General features: G+C 42.1%; 1 protein-coding gene across 2 annotated transcripts in view; it reads left to right on the plus strand.

The window, feature by feature from the left end:
• The window catches only part of SLC25A13 (solute carrier family 25 member 13), a 180,805-nt gene extending 165,147 nt beyond the window's left edge, over positions 1 to 15,658 (plus strand). For both annotated transcript variants that reach the window (XM_059396811.1, XM_059396812.1), the window contains exons 15-18: positions 2,336 to 2,474; positions 13,940 to 14,098; positions 14,192 to 14,282; positions 14,557 to 15,658. In XM_059396811.1, coding sequence (XP_059252794.1) covers positions 2,336 to 2,474; positions 13,940 to 14,098; positions 14,192 to 14,282; positions 14,557 to 14,743 — 576 coding nt within the window. In that variant the 3' untranslated portion in view covers positions 14,744 to 15,658. The remainder of the gene's footprint in view (positions 1 to 2,335; positions 2,475 to 13,939; positions 14,099 to 14,191; positions 14,283 to 14,556) is intronic.
• Positions 15,659 to 16,334: the final 676 nt, after the last annotated feature.

Raw genomic sequence — 16,334 nt, forward strand, 5'->3', positions numbered from 1 at the left:
AGTGAAACAGCTGGTGAGGGTCTTCCCCCTACATATGAACTGATCCCAAGGGAAAGACTGGACGCTGAGCATGGATCCTGATGTTCTGCTGTACTTTCTCCCCCTGGAAAAAGCTGGGGGAAGTGGAAGGATTTGAGAGTCCTGTCCTGAGTTTTGCACCTGCCTCTGGCGCTGCCTCCAAGGTTGTCCCCTGAGCGAGCCAGTAGTGTGACCCTTAAAAAATGTGCAGCTGATAGATTAATAATAGTCCTGGGTACCCTTTGCACATATATATAAAAGGAGGAATTTGGGTGTGGTGGATTTTTTGGTTCTTCTTTTCAGTTAGATATTTAACCATTTGGGGGTAGACAAGATACAGAAGTGTGGGTCGATCAGCAGAACGTGATGTAGATCCACCCCCCTCCTTTCTGAGTATCTGTACAGAATGGACAGAGGTATCTTTTTTTTTTTAAGATTTTATTTATTGGGACACTGGGATGGCTCAGTGAGTTAAAGCCTCTGCCTTAGGCTTGGGTCATGATCTCAGGGTCCTGGGGTCGAGCCCCGCATCGGGCTCTCTGCTCAGTGGGGAGCCTGGTCTCTTTCTGCCTGCCTCTCTGCCTACTTGTGATCTCTGTCTGTCAAAGAAATAAATAAAAACTTAAAAAAAAAAAAAAGATTTGTTTATTTGACAGAGATCACAAGTAGGCAGAGAGGCAGGTGTGAGGTGGCGGGGGGTAATGCAGGCTCCCCACTGAGCAGAGGAGCCCAATGCTCGGCTCTTTTCCAGGAACCTGAGATCATGACCTGAGCTGAAGGCAGAGGCTTAACCCACTGAGCCACCCAGGTGTTCTTGGACAGAGGTATTTTAATACATCCATGGGTAGGTTGAGGAAGAGTGAGCAAGACAGAATCCAGATTGTAAGCATTTGTTCTGGCTAGAAGGATGGGCCAAACTAGGACAAGGTTTACCAGGATGAAACAAAGCCCTGCTTATGTTATTTATTTAAGGCAGCTAATGAAGTTACAGTATCCATAGGTTAATGGTAGTTCATATGAAAAAGACTAGGGGTTTTATTACCCACAGTCTCAGTTTGAGTCAGGAGTGTAATGGTGGTGTCACAAAGCCAAGGCTATGGTAACAGATGTGTCATGTTAGGAACTTTGACAGAGTGGAACCTAGCTTCAAGCAAAAATCCCCGCGATCCAACATCATTCAACCTTACTAAATTCACTGGGCTCGGCTAGATCTGTTGAATCTGGATGGATTCATTATTTTCTTTGAAGAATCTCTCAATTTAGTGGAAATTTTTAGGTATTAGAAATCTGTGAAAGAAATGATACTAAATCATTAGGTGTTGAAAAGGGGTGACTTCCTTCCCATTTAGCCTTCCTGAGACACAGTATGTGTCTCGTGGTTTTCATTAGAATGCTACGTTTCTGGGCACACACCAGTTCTCAAGGCCCCTCCGTGCATTATTTTGGCACCAGAAATTATTTGAAGACTTTGCTGTAGTTGCTAATTGCTCTATGCACAGCTCTTAAATGGGTGGGAATTATTGTAAATATGTTAAAGCTTTAGAACAAGCATTTATCAATGTTTCATACCCTAGAGGAGAAGGGTGAGTATGTGAATAAATTAGGGGATCCATGAACCCCTTAAAAAGGTATATAATTTTTTACATATGTGTAATTTTTTCTGGGAAGGAGTCCAATGCTTTCATCAGAATCTCAAACAAGACAAAAACAAACCTCTTCCCCTGCTACCTATATAATTTGTCTACTTCCTAGTATGTAAACAGAGAGGGTACCTTGGTTGTTAACTGCCCATCTTCTGAGAACAGATACTCCTTGAAATGCCAGTGAGTGACATGGAATTTAAAAGGATGTTGTAGGCAGAGTTCCAAAAGTGTTTATTTTTTTTTTTAAGATTTTGTTTATTTATTTGACAGAGATCACAGGTAGGCAGAGAGGCAGGCAGTGGGGGGGCGGGAAGCAGGCTCCCTGTCAAGCAAAGAGCCCGATGTGGGGCTCAACCCCAGGACCCTGGGATCATGACCTGAGCCACCCAGGTGCCCCACAAAAGTGTTTAAATTGGAGTCTTATCATTGAAATATATGAGAACTATCCCCTTCTTGCTCACACCACACAATAAAATTACTTTTATTTAAAAAAAAAACCCTCAGATTTATTACTTGAAGAATTTGGATTATTTTTTTCTGTTCCCCTTTCAGCTTGTGAGTACAAACTCAGTCTCCTCCAGGAATATTTTGTTCTGAGGTAAGTTCCAGAAAAGCTTGATCTTCTCAATGGGATATGTGTTTCATGTGGTTTTTCTTCCTTTTCAAATGTACAGGGTGCCAAAGCATGCTTTCTGCGGGACATTCCTTTCTCGGCCATCTACTTCCCGTGCTATGCTCATGTGAAGGCTTCCTTTGCAAATGAAGACGGGCAGATTAGTCCCGGAAGCCTGCTCTTGGCTGGCGCCATAGCTGGTGAGTGGCCCTCACAGAGCTCTGCTTGCCCCAGGCCCCTCCCATGTCACTGCCCTGGAATTTCTTACTTACAATTCTTGATAGGGCTCCTCTGAGGGAGCTGTAGATTGCTTTGAATAGCTACTGAAAAGAAAGGAGAAGAATTTAATCTTCTGGCAGATTAGATTAGGCAAGCTTAATTTCTTAACTCCAGAAAAGGCTCATTAAAATATGGTGCATTTTGTGGTATTATTGAATTCTAAGTTCTGTATTCTTTCATAGTTTTGCTTCACAGCAAAACGGTGATAATGGTTCAGCCAGAAGTTTTTAAAAAATTTGAATACTTGTGCTTAAAGGTGTCTAACCAAAATAGTTCATAAATGCTTGTCCAGAATTTAAGCAGTGGTTATTATTTAATAACTTTTTAATTAATTTTTTTAAAGCTTTTATTTATTTGAGAGAGAGAGAGAGCACAAACTGGTGGAGGGAGAAACAGACTCCCCACCTAGCAGGAAGCCGGAGGCTGGTTGGATCTCAAAGCCCTGAGATCATGACTTGAGCAGAAGGCAGATGCTTAGCCCACTGAGCCACCCAGCATCCCAGCAGTAATTATTATTTAGATAAAAGTAACAGTAGAATCAGTAAGTCTCAGCCTGAGGACATACCGGATTCCTCTTAGCTGTGTTACAGGGCCAGGATATGTAAATTGAGCCCCAGAGGGAAATGGCTCTTGTTTTGTGTGCTACAGTGAATATGTCAATACAAAAACAACAACAACAACAACAACAAAACAGTGAATATGTCAATACAAAAAAACAAAAAAATAGATGAGGACTGGGGAGGGCTTCTACATCTCAATGTAAATTCCCAGAGGAGATTTGATTATGGTCACTGCAGGAATCCATTGGATCTTTGATGCTCCCCTAAGGGCTCTAGCAATCCGGATTTGCTCTCTAGGTGGTGGCAAACATTTAATGAGTTAACAAACCCTAAGGCAGTCGTGGGATGCCTGGGTCCAAATGTTTCTGATACTGGCGTTGTTCTCCAGAGATGTGTAGCTTGAGTCTCAGGAGAACAACCCCCTGCTCTGAGAAGTTGTTTGCTGTTTTGTGGACCTGCCTGGAGCCTGGGAGCCCCTGAAGGCAGGAACCAGCAAGCTCCTCTTTAATTCTTCGGTAATCCCCTTCTTTGCAAGGCAGTGATGTTGGTCAGTGAGGCAGGGTTGTCTTTTCTTGGCTGCTCAACTATATCCTTTTATATGTCCTTTACATGTGCATAAGTGAGTATTTTTTAAACCAAAAATGACAGTACAATGCATTTTGTGCATTGCACAAGATAAATTACTTACTGAAAATGAGGTAGGACCTACTGGGAAGAACTGCCACACCACTCAATAGTGTGCTGGGTGGACCAGTTACCTCACCTCTCAAGCCATCGCTGTGAATGGAGACGGTAATTGTGCCAACTGTCGAGCCAGTCTGGGAGGTGCAAGTGGGAACACCTGTGTGGAGGACTTTGCATCGTGCCTAGCACACAGTAAATTCTCGGGAAGTACTCGCCAGTATGATGCCGGATCCAAGAGAGTCTGTCTGTAACTTACCCAGAAATCGGTTGTGAGAACAGAAGATACATGTTAGAGCTCAAAGTCTAGGACTCTCTCACAGCTGAGTTTTCCTCACCCCACAAAAATAGCGCCTTTACGTCTTCCATTAGAGAAAGGTAGTCAACCAGTTTTCATCGCCGGGTAGGAATTTTCTAAGCAATCCATGCTACCAGAGCTGTAGAAATTCCTAGTGGATTTTTTTCTCTTTAAGGTTTATTTTCTTCCTTCTGTTACTTTTATGATTAGGAAAATAATATTGCTAATTATAAAATATTTGGAAATTAATTGAAGGGATAAATAAGAAAATATTATCTGTTATTCTGCGACTGTAAAATAATCCCTATTTAACATTTCTGCTAAGTTTTTAATTTGCATAGTTGCTTAGTTTTTAAGAGTTACAATCACACTGTGGAGATGTGGTTTTCACTTACTTTCATTACTGAAGCACCGTTAGCCAGCACCGCAAAATGGTTGATGGCATATTGCTGTGGGGCCAGACTAGGCAGATTCAAGTTCCTGTTTCTGTGATCTGCCCAAGTTCTGTAACCCCTCTCTGCTTGTTTTTCCATCTGCATATGGGGTGAAGAGTAGTATTAGTCTCATAAGCTTATTATAGAGATCAGTAGACATAAATTAATAAATGTAAAGATCCAAGAAAGTACCTGACACATAAGTATTTTTAACACATACATAATACATAATAATACATATTTTTTAAGACTTTATAAACCTAGTTTTTAACTGCTGCATATTTAACTCTCAATCTTAGGTACTTAAATTTTTTTAAAAAAATTTAAATACATTATATTATTTTTAAAAAAATCTTTGTGCTTAAAGACTTTTTTCCCTATTCTGGGACATTTTTCTTAGAGAAATAGATCTCTAAAGTTACTTTGCTGGTAAAACCGTAGGACCATTTTTTTTTTTTTTTAAGATTTTTTTTTTTATCCATTTGACAGAGAGAAATCACAAGTAGACAGAGAGGCAGGCAGAGAGAGAGAGAAGCAGGCTCCCTCTGAGCAGAGAGCCTGATGCGGGCCTCGATCCCAGGACCCTGAGATCATGACCTGAGCCGAAGGCAGCGGCTCAACCCACTGAGCCACCCAGGCGCCCGGACCATTTTTATTTAACGCATTACCACAGTATCCTTGGAAGTCGGAAGTTGGAACTGGAGCATCCTGCTCTTGTAGCCCTGCTGCCATCTCACTATCTTTCAGAGTGGTTCTTCAGATAACTTCTCTATTCCCTATCTGCGGCTGCCTAACAGATACCCCAAAGCCCGCAAGCATTGATCATCTTTCTCACGGTTTCTGTGGACTGGGAGTGGCTTATCTGAGTGCCTCTAGCTGAGTCTGTCTCTCATGAGGTTGCAGGTACGATGTCCGCCAGAGGCTCGACTGAAAGCAGAGAACTCCGTCAAGGTGGCTCAGTCACAAGGCCATTGGCAGAGAGGGCTCACTGTTTGTTGTGAGTGGTGTTGTTGTGACATGGTGGCCCCCCAGAGCCAGGTCAGAGAGGGATGAAGGGACTGGAGAGAAGGGTAGGTAGAAAAAGACAGAAAGAAGGCAAAGCAGTAGCTGCCATGTCCTGAGTGACCAAGCCCTGGAAGTTTAACTCCTTCATTTCCACACCATCCCCTTGGTCACACCCATCAGGGAGACTGAATAGAGGCAGGGGTGTGAAGATAGGAGGTGAAGGTCATTGGGAGTCATTTGGGATCTGACCGCCATGCTTCTTTTCATTTTATTGTCCATCTTCTTCCCTGTAGGGCAGGAGAATACAAGACAGACTGTGGTTGGTTTTTTCCTTCAAAGAAAAGATTAGCGTCAAAGTTTGATGTACCTATCACCCTTGTTTTTCAGGCATATTTGGGAGGTTCCAGTCAATATGGTAAAAATAAAGAACAAGTGAGAGGTACAAATATTAGAAAAGAAGATGTGAATCTCTCATTATTTGTGAGTGACTATTCAGCTTAAAATCCAAATAAAAATGCCCCTAAATATATGAGAATTAACAAGTAATGTAATTTTGTTACAGAATGAACATAAACTTTATCTAGTGATAAGCAGGTAATGGATGTCAAAGGAGGAAGCAGGACAACCAGCTAGCTGCTCAGGGTCGAACTTGCCCTGCAGGCTCAGCCAGATTGCTGCACTGTGTGGAGAAGGGCAGGAAGACTTCTGTGTAGACATGTGTTGTGCCCAGTGCAAGAAGGGCACTGAGCACAGAAATGCCCTCGTGTGGGCTGTTGGATAGAAGATGGGTCACATACCCTTTTGTGGATGCTTGTGAGACCAAAGCCAGTTCCTAGGGAGAAGACATACAGGAGGAGCAGGCTCAGAATGCTGGGAGGTAGAGCTGGAGGGAGCTGTGTCATTAAGAGAAAGGAGAAAAGCTTATCTCAAAATAAGCGCAATGAATACCACTGACTTTGTATTATAACACAAATGTCTCATCACTATTTTTATGTGTGTCTTTATATAAAATATAATTTTAAATTTAAGTTGTGCTCCTACCCAGAATACATATAATTTTTGTTGAGCAATTGTATTATAAAAAAGATGGATCTGGGATTTCATTAATATGATCATGCTATCTATATTTTGATGGCAATTTCAGTTATTCAGTAAGTACTATCTGTTTCTAAAAATTCTGTTTGACCTGAGGTTAGATTGCTTTAGCAATATTTTTTAAAATTTATTTTATTTTTTCAATGTTCCAAGATTCATTGTTTATGACCACACCCAGTGCTCCGTGCAATATGTGCCCTCCTTAATACCCACCACCAGGCTCTCCCTACGCCCTACCCCCTCCAAAACCCTCAGTTTGTTTTTCAGAGTCCACAGTCTCTCATGGTTCATCTCCCCCTCCAATTTACCCCCAACTCCCTTCTTCTCTCCTTCACCCAATGTCCTCTGTATTATTCCTTATGCTCCACAAGTAAGTGAAACCATCTGATAATTGACTCTCTCTGCTTGATTTGTTTCACTCAGCATAATCTCCTCTTGTCCCGTCCATGCTGATACAAAAGTTGGGTATTCATCCTTTCTGATGGAGGCATATTACTCCATTGCATATGTGGACCATATCTTCTTTATCCATTCGTCTGTTGAAGGGCATCTTGGCTCCTTCCACAGTTGGCGACTGTGGTCATTGCTGTTATGAACATTGGGGGTACAGATGGCCCTTCTTTTCACTATGTCTGTATCTTTGGTGTAAATAATAGTGCAGTTGCAAGGTCATAGGGTAGCTCTATTTTTAATTTCTTAAGGAATCTCCACACTGTTTTGCAAAGTGGCTGGCTGCACCAACTTGCATTCCCACAACAGTGTAAGAGGGCTCCCCTTTCTCCACATCCTCTCCTACACCTGTTGTTTACTGTCTTGTTGATTTTGGCCATTCTAACTGGTGTAAGGTGGTATCTCAATGTGGTTTTATTTGAATCTCCCTGATGGCTAATGATGATGAACATTTTTCATGTGTCTGTTAGCCATTTGTATGTCTCTATTGGATAAGTGTCTGTTCATGTCTTCTGCCCATTTTTTGACATGATTATGTTTTTTTGAGTGTTGAGTTTGAGGAGTCCTTTATGGATCTTGGATATCAGCCCTTTGTCTGTAGTGTCATTTGCGAATATGTTCTCCCATTCTGTGGGTTGCCTCTTTGTTTTGTTGACTGTTTCTTTTGCTTTGCAGAAGCTTTTGATTTTGATAAAGTCCCAAAAGTTCATTTTTGCTTTTGTTTCCTCTTGCCTTTGGAGACATGTCTTGAAGGAAGTTGATGTGGCCAATGTCGAAAAGGTTACTGCCTATGTTCTCTTGTAGGATTTTGATAAATTCCTGCCTCACGTTGAGGTCTTTTATACATTTCGAGTTTATCTTTGTGTATGGTGTAAGAGAATGGTAGAGTTTCATTCTCCTATACATAGCTGTCCAATTTTCCTAGCACCATCTTTTGAAGAGACTGTCTTTTTTCCAGTGTATATTTTTTCCTGCTTTGTCGAAGATTAGTTGACAATAGAGTTGAGGGTCCATATCTGGGCTCTCGGTTCCACACTGGTCTATGTGTGCTTTAGCAATATTTTAATAGGGGTGGTTGTTGAGTTCTCAAAATCTAGAGAATATTGATTTTTTTTTTGTTTGTTTGTTTGTTTTTAGATTTACGTATCTGGTTGCAAACTGGGACTATCTAAATACTGGGAACATCTCCAGTATTTCACAGGATAGAATAAGCCTAATTGATATTTGAATTTGTGTTCATTGACCAACATAACTTCATTTGTCAGAAGGTGAGAGCTGAAGCAGGGAGCCTGAAGTTAAGAAACTAAGGTTTAATTCCCTGTAATAAACATGTTGCTTTTTGATACACAAAGAGCATTTCAATATGGCTTATGGATAGTCCCAAATAAAGGATATCTAGTACTTCTCAAATTTTAGAGCTTCATCATACCAGGCGATTTTAATTATCAGTGATTAGCTAAAGGGTAAGTCAGCTTAGACTAAGTTATAACTCGGGAGTATCTTTCAAAGCTGTTCAATATACGACAGTGAATTGCTAAATATGTGTAACTGTCAGGACGCTTTTGCAAATGTATTAAAAAGATTAAGTTAGGAGAGAAGTACTGTTGGCACAAATTTGTTAAATGATGTGGACATAAAGATTAAGACAATTTAAAAGCAATTCTTAGATCCTCAAAAAAATGTAATGGAGAGATTGAATCAAAGTAATAGACTGAGCATATTCATCCATCTTTCCTCTTGTCCCGAATACCTGAAAATGTCAGAAAATACATTTTTTAAAACTCCTATTGGCACTGGAAAATGTTAGCCCCAGCCCTGGGAAGGGAACAGAAGCATATTGAGTCTGAAACCGGACTGGAGGGTACCACGGCCCAGGACGCTGGCAGGAGAAACCATCCTTAATATAAGAAGAGAGCAGGAAAACTGTAACCTCTGAGGGAGTCACAGAATACCGAGCGTTGGGGAGGCCTGCAGGTAAATCTGTCACAGGAGTGCAAGAGCTGCCTTCGTGGCAGGAAGGTGGGGCTCCGTCCTCCCTGCTCCTCTTTGTCTCGGGCTTCAGACAGCACCTGAATCCAGACTGTGAAAGCCCAGAGCTGTTTTGCAAAGAAAAGCATCACCTGCCTGGAGAGGGCAAGTGTAAGGAACTTAAAGAAAGTAGGGTAAGGCTTCAGGTTCCAGACCTTCACTGCAGATGGCAAAAATAAAAAAAGAAACGAATGGTAACTGTCCCCAAGAGGGATGTAAAATTATTTCTTTTACTTCCAGAATGAAGTGCTCCACAGTCCAGAGATTTGGAAGGTCCCAACGCTACCAGGCCTCCTCACCCCTGGTACCTAGTTTGCAGGCCTCCCCCATTCCACAAAGCCCATTGCCAGCCCTCCTACTCAGGAGAGGAGCCTGCAGAGGAGACTGACCCTAGGGGATGGTAGAAACTAGCACTACACTAATCAGCCCATTTTTGAACTTGAATATCAAGAGATAGCCAGGGGTTCCTCAGACATGGAACAGCAGAGGAGTTTCAAGGAAAACAACCAATTCAGAAGAAAGAGAACTTTTAGGAACTGTAACTAGGATCTGCAGAGATTTGAGAAGAAGAATCATTCTTTAAATGTTTTTTCTTTATTTTATTTTTTATGTTATCATATTTTTAAGAGGGGTGTAGGGGCAGACGGAGGGAGAGAATCCTAAGCAGACTCTACCCAGCAGTCCTGATGCAGGACTCGATCTCACAACCCCAAGATTTTGAACTGAACCAAAATCAAGAGTCAGAAGCTTAACCGACTGAGCCACCCAAGGCACCCCTTGAGAAGAACAACCCTTAAGGAGCTTTCTTGAAAATTAATAAAGGGATCATCAAAACTAAAAACCCATAAATGGTCTGAACGATAGAATGGATGTGCTCAAATAGCAAATTACATCTGGAAAATGAAGTGATGGGAAAACAAAAACAAGAACTTTAATATGGAGCAAAAACAGAGATTAAAAAAGAAAGAGCAAATGTAAGACACACGTAGGATTAGTCCAGGAAGTCCAACACCCGTTTAATAGGAGTTCCCTGGATAGAAGTCATACGAAAGGTGGACTCAGAATGAATCAGTAATGAAAGTTGACTCAGCATTTTTTTTTTTTTTTTTTTTAAGATTTTATTTGACACAGAGATCACAAGTAGGCAGAGAGAGAGGGGGAAGCAGCCTTCCCAATGAGCAGAGATTTCCAATGCGGCACTTGATCCCAGGACCCCAGGACCCCAGGATCATGACCTGAGCAGAAGGCAGAAGTGTAACACGCTGCGCCACCCAGGTGCCCCTTGACTCAGCTTTTCATCTGCAGTCCTAGCTACTTTCAAAAGATCAAGGAGAGGATATCTGGAACCTTGATGGCATTCCTAAGCACACGAGCATTCTGGAGGGAGGGCAACCTCAAGCTTGTTTTCTCCCATAACTTAAAGGTTACACCTCACAGACATTGCTGAAGCAAAGTGAGAAGTAAATTTAAGAAAGAAAAAAATATGGGATGTATTAAACAGCACACGTAAAAGTTACACCTGAGAGTAGATTTAAATAACTGGCAACTTTAGTATATGTATTTTAATATAAGTAGGGCTTGTTGGTGAGGGGTACAAATAAATGCTAATTTATTGTACATACTGTAAATATTGTGCTTATGTGGTAAATGTGTATAATATTTAAATTAAATTAGGAAAGGGTGGCGATCAAAAGAAAAACCACTAGAAGCAGAGAAAATAAAAACTACAATATGGGATAGCAGAAGTAAGTCTAATAACCACAATTACAGCCACAATTGAATGGATTCAATGCCCCTAGTAAAAACAAATGCCTATTTTAGATGAGTTGTGAAAAGAAATCTAGTCATCTGAAGTTTGAGAAAACAGTGACCTAGAACAACTGAAAGAGAACGGATTAAAAAATATGTCATTAGGCAAATACCAACAATAAGCAAGTTTAGCAATATTAATGTCAGAGTAAATGGAATTCATGGTTTAAAAATAGCGCTCAGAAGCACAGAGGCCTATTTGACACTCACAAAAGAAAATTCACTGAGAAGCCTGTGCCTGAGGCAAGCTGGGATTAGTAGGAATCGAGTTTATTCGGAACATGCTGCAGGCCAGTTTGTGGGCCAGGAGTGCGAGGCAGGGGTCCAGCCAGCGTCCAGGCCGTAAGCTCACTGGCTTGAGGATGGGGAGACTTTGCCCACCTGGTGTTCACTGGCCGGGAGATAAATCTGTCTTCTGCAAATCTGTTCCTAAGTTCCGTTCTTCTGAGGGAGCACACGGGAGAATCTCTGTCTCATACCTTCTGGTTCCATTTTAAACCGAAATCCTTTCTCCCCGCGTATTGCCGTCCGCTGCTTTGTATTATCAGCATACTCTTGTTTCCTAAAACCTCAGCTTAACAGTATGATAAGAACATGATATTTTCTTATTCCAAAGCTTGACACTTAGAAGCTGGTCCATCAAGTAGATACTATGGATAAGGGTACGGAGGGAATTAGTGAAACTCTTTTAACCTTGATCCAAAACAAATAATATTAATTTCATATTCCCTAAACAGAGAAGTACATTCTTGACAAATGCTAATGGGATATTTGTGAGAATTGCAGATTTCTTGTCCCACAGTTGTATTTTGCTGGTTGTGCTTTCTGTTGTAAATGAACTTCTGTTCTCTAGGTGCTGGGCCCCCTTTAAAGGGTTATGTTTTATACTGAGCTGGAGAGCACCTCAGATGGTTCTTGTCCCAGAGGTGTAGTACGTAAGCCGCAAGGTCTCACGATTTGTTTCATCGCTGAAGCATGGGGCAGGCTGCTGTTGAGGAACCTAGAAGAAGCTTCTCTGTTTTCTAGCCGACTCTTGCTTTGCCATCTTTGGGAATCAAGAAAGCCAGACCTCTTGATCAGTGTTGTTTTGGCCTTTCGCAAGCCAGGAGAGACCAGGCAGATTCACCCAGAGCCTTTGCCAATCCTGGCCCACCCCCCAAATCAACAGATTTCTGGTGGCCGGGCTCTTCCTGGTGCATCCCGCTTTCCTGGCCATGCTTTGGAGCAGCCTGAGGCTCTTCTCCAAGGTTTTGGCCAGTCTTACACCAGAAGTCCCCCATCCACAGAGAGACCCAAAGTTGCCAGCCTGGGAAAGATGAGGGTGGCTGAGATGATGAGAGTCCTGGGCAGGCTGCTGTATTTCCAGCCCCCATCCCCCCACCCCCCACAGCACCACCACCACCTCCAATTAGTTTTGCCAGACAACTTACTAAGCATCTCACCCGTTTCTTTTGGCATGTTTATTTCATGATCAGTATGTTTCCTCCCTGTCTCTAGTACTTCTCTCTTTTTTCTATAACAAGGAACTACTTATGAGAACTAACTGGAGGACACTTTTTACCCGCATTATTGCCTGTGTGTTTCCCACTGTCCCTCTGACATGCCTGCTCACTGTCGCAAGGAAGATTTTACTATGTGCTGAAAGCAGAGAGCCTTGCTACACTCTTTCTAAACCAGGAAGTAAAATGTGGTGTGAACACAGTGGGTTTCTAAGCATTCTTCATGTTTCCTTCCATTATATTGGAGGATAATTTCCTGGCTCAAAGTTAAAATAATTCCTCCAAATTAATAGGAAATTCAGTATGACTTATCCAGTGAAGCACTGGATATGAAGTGAGCTTTTTCACATGCAAAAAATGTGATGTATTTCATAAAACACAGTTACTTAACATGAGTGTTTGTGAGGAGCTCAGTAAAGATGGAAGAGGAAGAGATGCAGTTTAGTAACACAAATACAGACGCGTGTGATGCAGATTTCCCCAGGCACACACACACATGCACACACGCACACACACACACTGTAACTTTAAAGCTGTCTGTTAGAAGGATGAGATGTACTTGTGAGCCAGACCACGTCGGTTTGGACAGAAATTCTTACAGAATTATTAAGCCTTAAAAAAAGCAAAGGAGATTTATGCATCTGCATTTGACCAATTTGGTTTGGAATAGGTTCATAATGGAAAAGTAATAAAACCATAAGAGACAGTGTCTTCTGAGTACAGTCTCGCTTTTAAAAAATCTAAACATGGGCTGCCCCATTTTGGATAAAATGACTGTAGAAAAATTTCCCATTGGTAATTTTTGGAGGGTTTTGTTGCTGTTGTTGTTCCTTTTTCATTGATTATCAGCCAGTATAAACTTTCAGCTCTCTGTCAAATATTTTTTTTTTCTGGAGATGTCAGTTTTAGGAAAAAGGCATCCTGAACTGTTATCTGTGGAAGTCTCCATCTCTGGTGACCACCCCCAACCCTCTCTCCCACCCCCAACACACACATACACACAGAGTGTTTGCTTAGCCCTCAGTAAAGTTTTTTTCTGGTGTAACTGGAGAGGTTAGGCTTTGGTGGATAGGGGGTGGTTGAATGTGTGCGAGAAGGCACCTCGTGTGACTGCCAGCAACCACAGAAAAGCATGAAGAGGAAATGCATAACAAACTTCACCTCTGAAAATCGGACCTAATAACTTTGCAAGTTTCTGATTTAGACAGGGAAGAGAAAAGAAAAAAAGAAAAGCTTTCTCCGTTTGTTCCAGTTGAAGTAGCGTTATGGAGAAATGATTCCTTAAAACCATTACTGAATACAGTCCGTACCAAAGAGCTTGCTTGGGTGCTTGGGGGAGGGCAGGAGAGGAATGTCTGCACAGCCTCCGTCACTAAGGTAGTCACGGCTGTGCCGCCCAGAGAGGACAGCAAAAGAGGCATTTGATTTCATCAGACTCTTAACTTTCCACGGCCAGCAGTTGAAAGCACAGTTATTTTTATATAGTGTGAATGTGACCAGACTGTGATGGTGGTGCGTCTCCTGCAGGTATGCCCGCGGCATCCTTGGTGACCCCTGCTGATGTTATCAAGACGCGATTACAGGTGGCCGCCCGGGCTGGCCAGACCACTTACAGCGGAGTAGTGGACTGCTTCAGGAAAATATTGCGGGAGGAAGGCCCAAAAGCTCTGTGGAAAGGAGCTGGTGGTAGGGAAATAATTTGTTCTTAACCAAACATTTTGTAGCAGGTAATTTTTTTAAAAATCTAATTATATCTGTTGCTCCCCCATTTCTTCAAAGCTCGTGTGTTCCGATCCTCTCCCCAGTTTGGTGTAACTTTGCTGACATATGAATTGCTACAGCAGTGGTTCTACATTGACTTCGGAGGCGTGTAAGTATCCCGCTAAATCCACAGCCAGGTTCGGCAACTCCAGTACTCAGTCGCTGTTAAGAAGGGTACGTCACTCTGATTGCTCTGATGAAATAAACAAGATGTAGGAAAATACTGAAATCACGTCACCACACTCATTTCCAGGGGACACATACAACCAACTAGAATTCCACAACTCCTTTATGTGATGAAGATTTTCACAGCGTTTGCATGTTATTTTTACCGTGGTAAAAAATGATAAAACAGGTTCTCACCCAATTTTCTCTTCCTTTAGGAAACCTGTAGGATCAGAGCCAGTTCCTAAATCCAGGATCGTACTGCCTGCTCCCAATCCTGATCATGTTGGAGGCTACAAACTGGCAGTTGCGACATTTGCAGGGATTGAAAACAAATTTGGACTCTACCTACCTCTCTTCAAGCGGCCGACATCTACCTCAGCGGGGATGAGCGCAGGCCCGTAGGAGGGGTGCTGCCGGGGGTGGAGAGCTCCTGGTCTCCCACAGAAACAGTGTTTCTCCTTTCACTTCCATCTCTTGTTTAAAATTCAAGTCGAGGCTTTTTAGAAGGTGAAATCATTCATTTTCTGTGTGTTTTCTTAACCACATCATCGTGAAATTATTCATAATTATTCTTTTGGGCCTCTGCTCGCAGACCTGGGTTTGTATCTGACATTTACTGGGATTTGGTGAACACTAATGTGATTTGGGGAAGGAGCAAGTCTGAGTAGAAGTTTGAGCTGCTCTTCTTGGATTAGGATTATAGTCTCAAAGAGACTCCTGAAAGGAGTTTCAGCTGGTAGAAAATGGGTGCATATTTATCACTGTAAAAAACACTGTAAGAAATGAAAAAAAAAATGATCAGAAATTGCCAGCCTGGCTTCAGATTTTAAACATGTACTAATTCTGTTTCTGGATTATATTATGAAGCTTTTATGTGAAACTTTTTTTTTGGTAATGGAAACCACATTGAAGATGTTTAATAATCATACTCTGTTAGTGGTACCAAGACTCTTAGAGAGAAGTCTTTGTATTTTAGGGAAGTACTTTGTGCCCATAGACCGAAAACCCCAGGGGGAGATACAGCACCTCTCCGGGACGTGCTAATTTTGGATCACAGCTCATCTGATGACACGTGCTGGTCGCTGCCTGTTGCAGTAGATGCTGTGGGAAGCACGTGCCCACGGGACTGGTGCCTGCTTTCATGCCCTTCCAACCCCCCCACAGTTGGCACCTCTTCACTTTTAAAGTCCCATTTATCTTGAATCATGTGAGACAAATATATTATAATACATGCTTTTATTTAATTTGTGGTGCCTTGCATAATCGTCAGAAGGCTCAAGTGTTTGTAAAGGAGGAAATAAACTATTTTTAAAGCTGTTGAGTCGTTTGCTCTTGTGTATATCAGGTGGTCAGTGACTGTCATAATTGTCATTATTGGACTCCGTATGTTTCATTTTCAGGGTGCTTTTGTCCCTATTGGCATGGTTATATCTTCCTGGCCCTTCAAGGTCATGTGTACCCTGATTTTCAGTGTGCTGACATCCAGCGTGAGTAAAAGAAATGACTTTTAGCCCTAGATAAGCAAAGAGTCCAGTGCTTGGATAGTTTTCCTCTATTCATCCCCAGTCCTCCAGGCAGTTTCATTCGGTGAGAATTCATACAGATTCTCATTTTGTAATACAAAGTTTCACTGGAAGGTGAGCATTGAAACGGGTAGGAAATGACGATTGTGTTTTCTAGTCTTCTCTGATCCTTCTTCATACGAAAACCAGATGTCCGTGTATCTGACATTTGGTAGTATTTGGCCAACACTATCATTGGGGGAACAAAGCTAGTCTTGAACAGAATTTAGGGCTTTTGGACTTCTTAGACTCTGGCGAGGCTACTGAGAACCTGTGAGCAGTCAGCCGGAACTTTCCGCACCTCCAGAACGGCCCTCCAGGAGCGAGAGCCACTTTCCAGTCTCTGTCCGACTTTTAAGTCAGCGTGTTGACATTCAGAGTTACTGTTCAAAGCTGAGGAGCATCAATACCATCCGTGGGTCTGATTTTTT

Source organism: Mustela nigripes, chromosome 4, assembly GCF_022355385.1.
Source record: "Mustela nigripes isolate SB6536 chromosome 4, MUSNIG.SB6536, whole genome shotgun sequence".
NCBI classification, from domain to species: Eukaryota; Metazoa; Chordata; class Mammalia; order Carnivora; family Mustelidae; genus Mustela; species Mustela nigripes.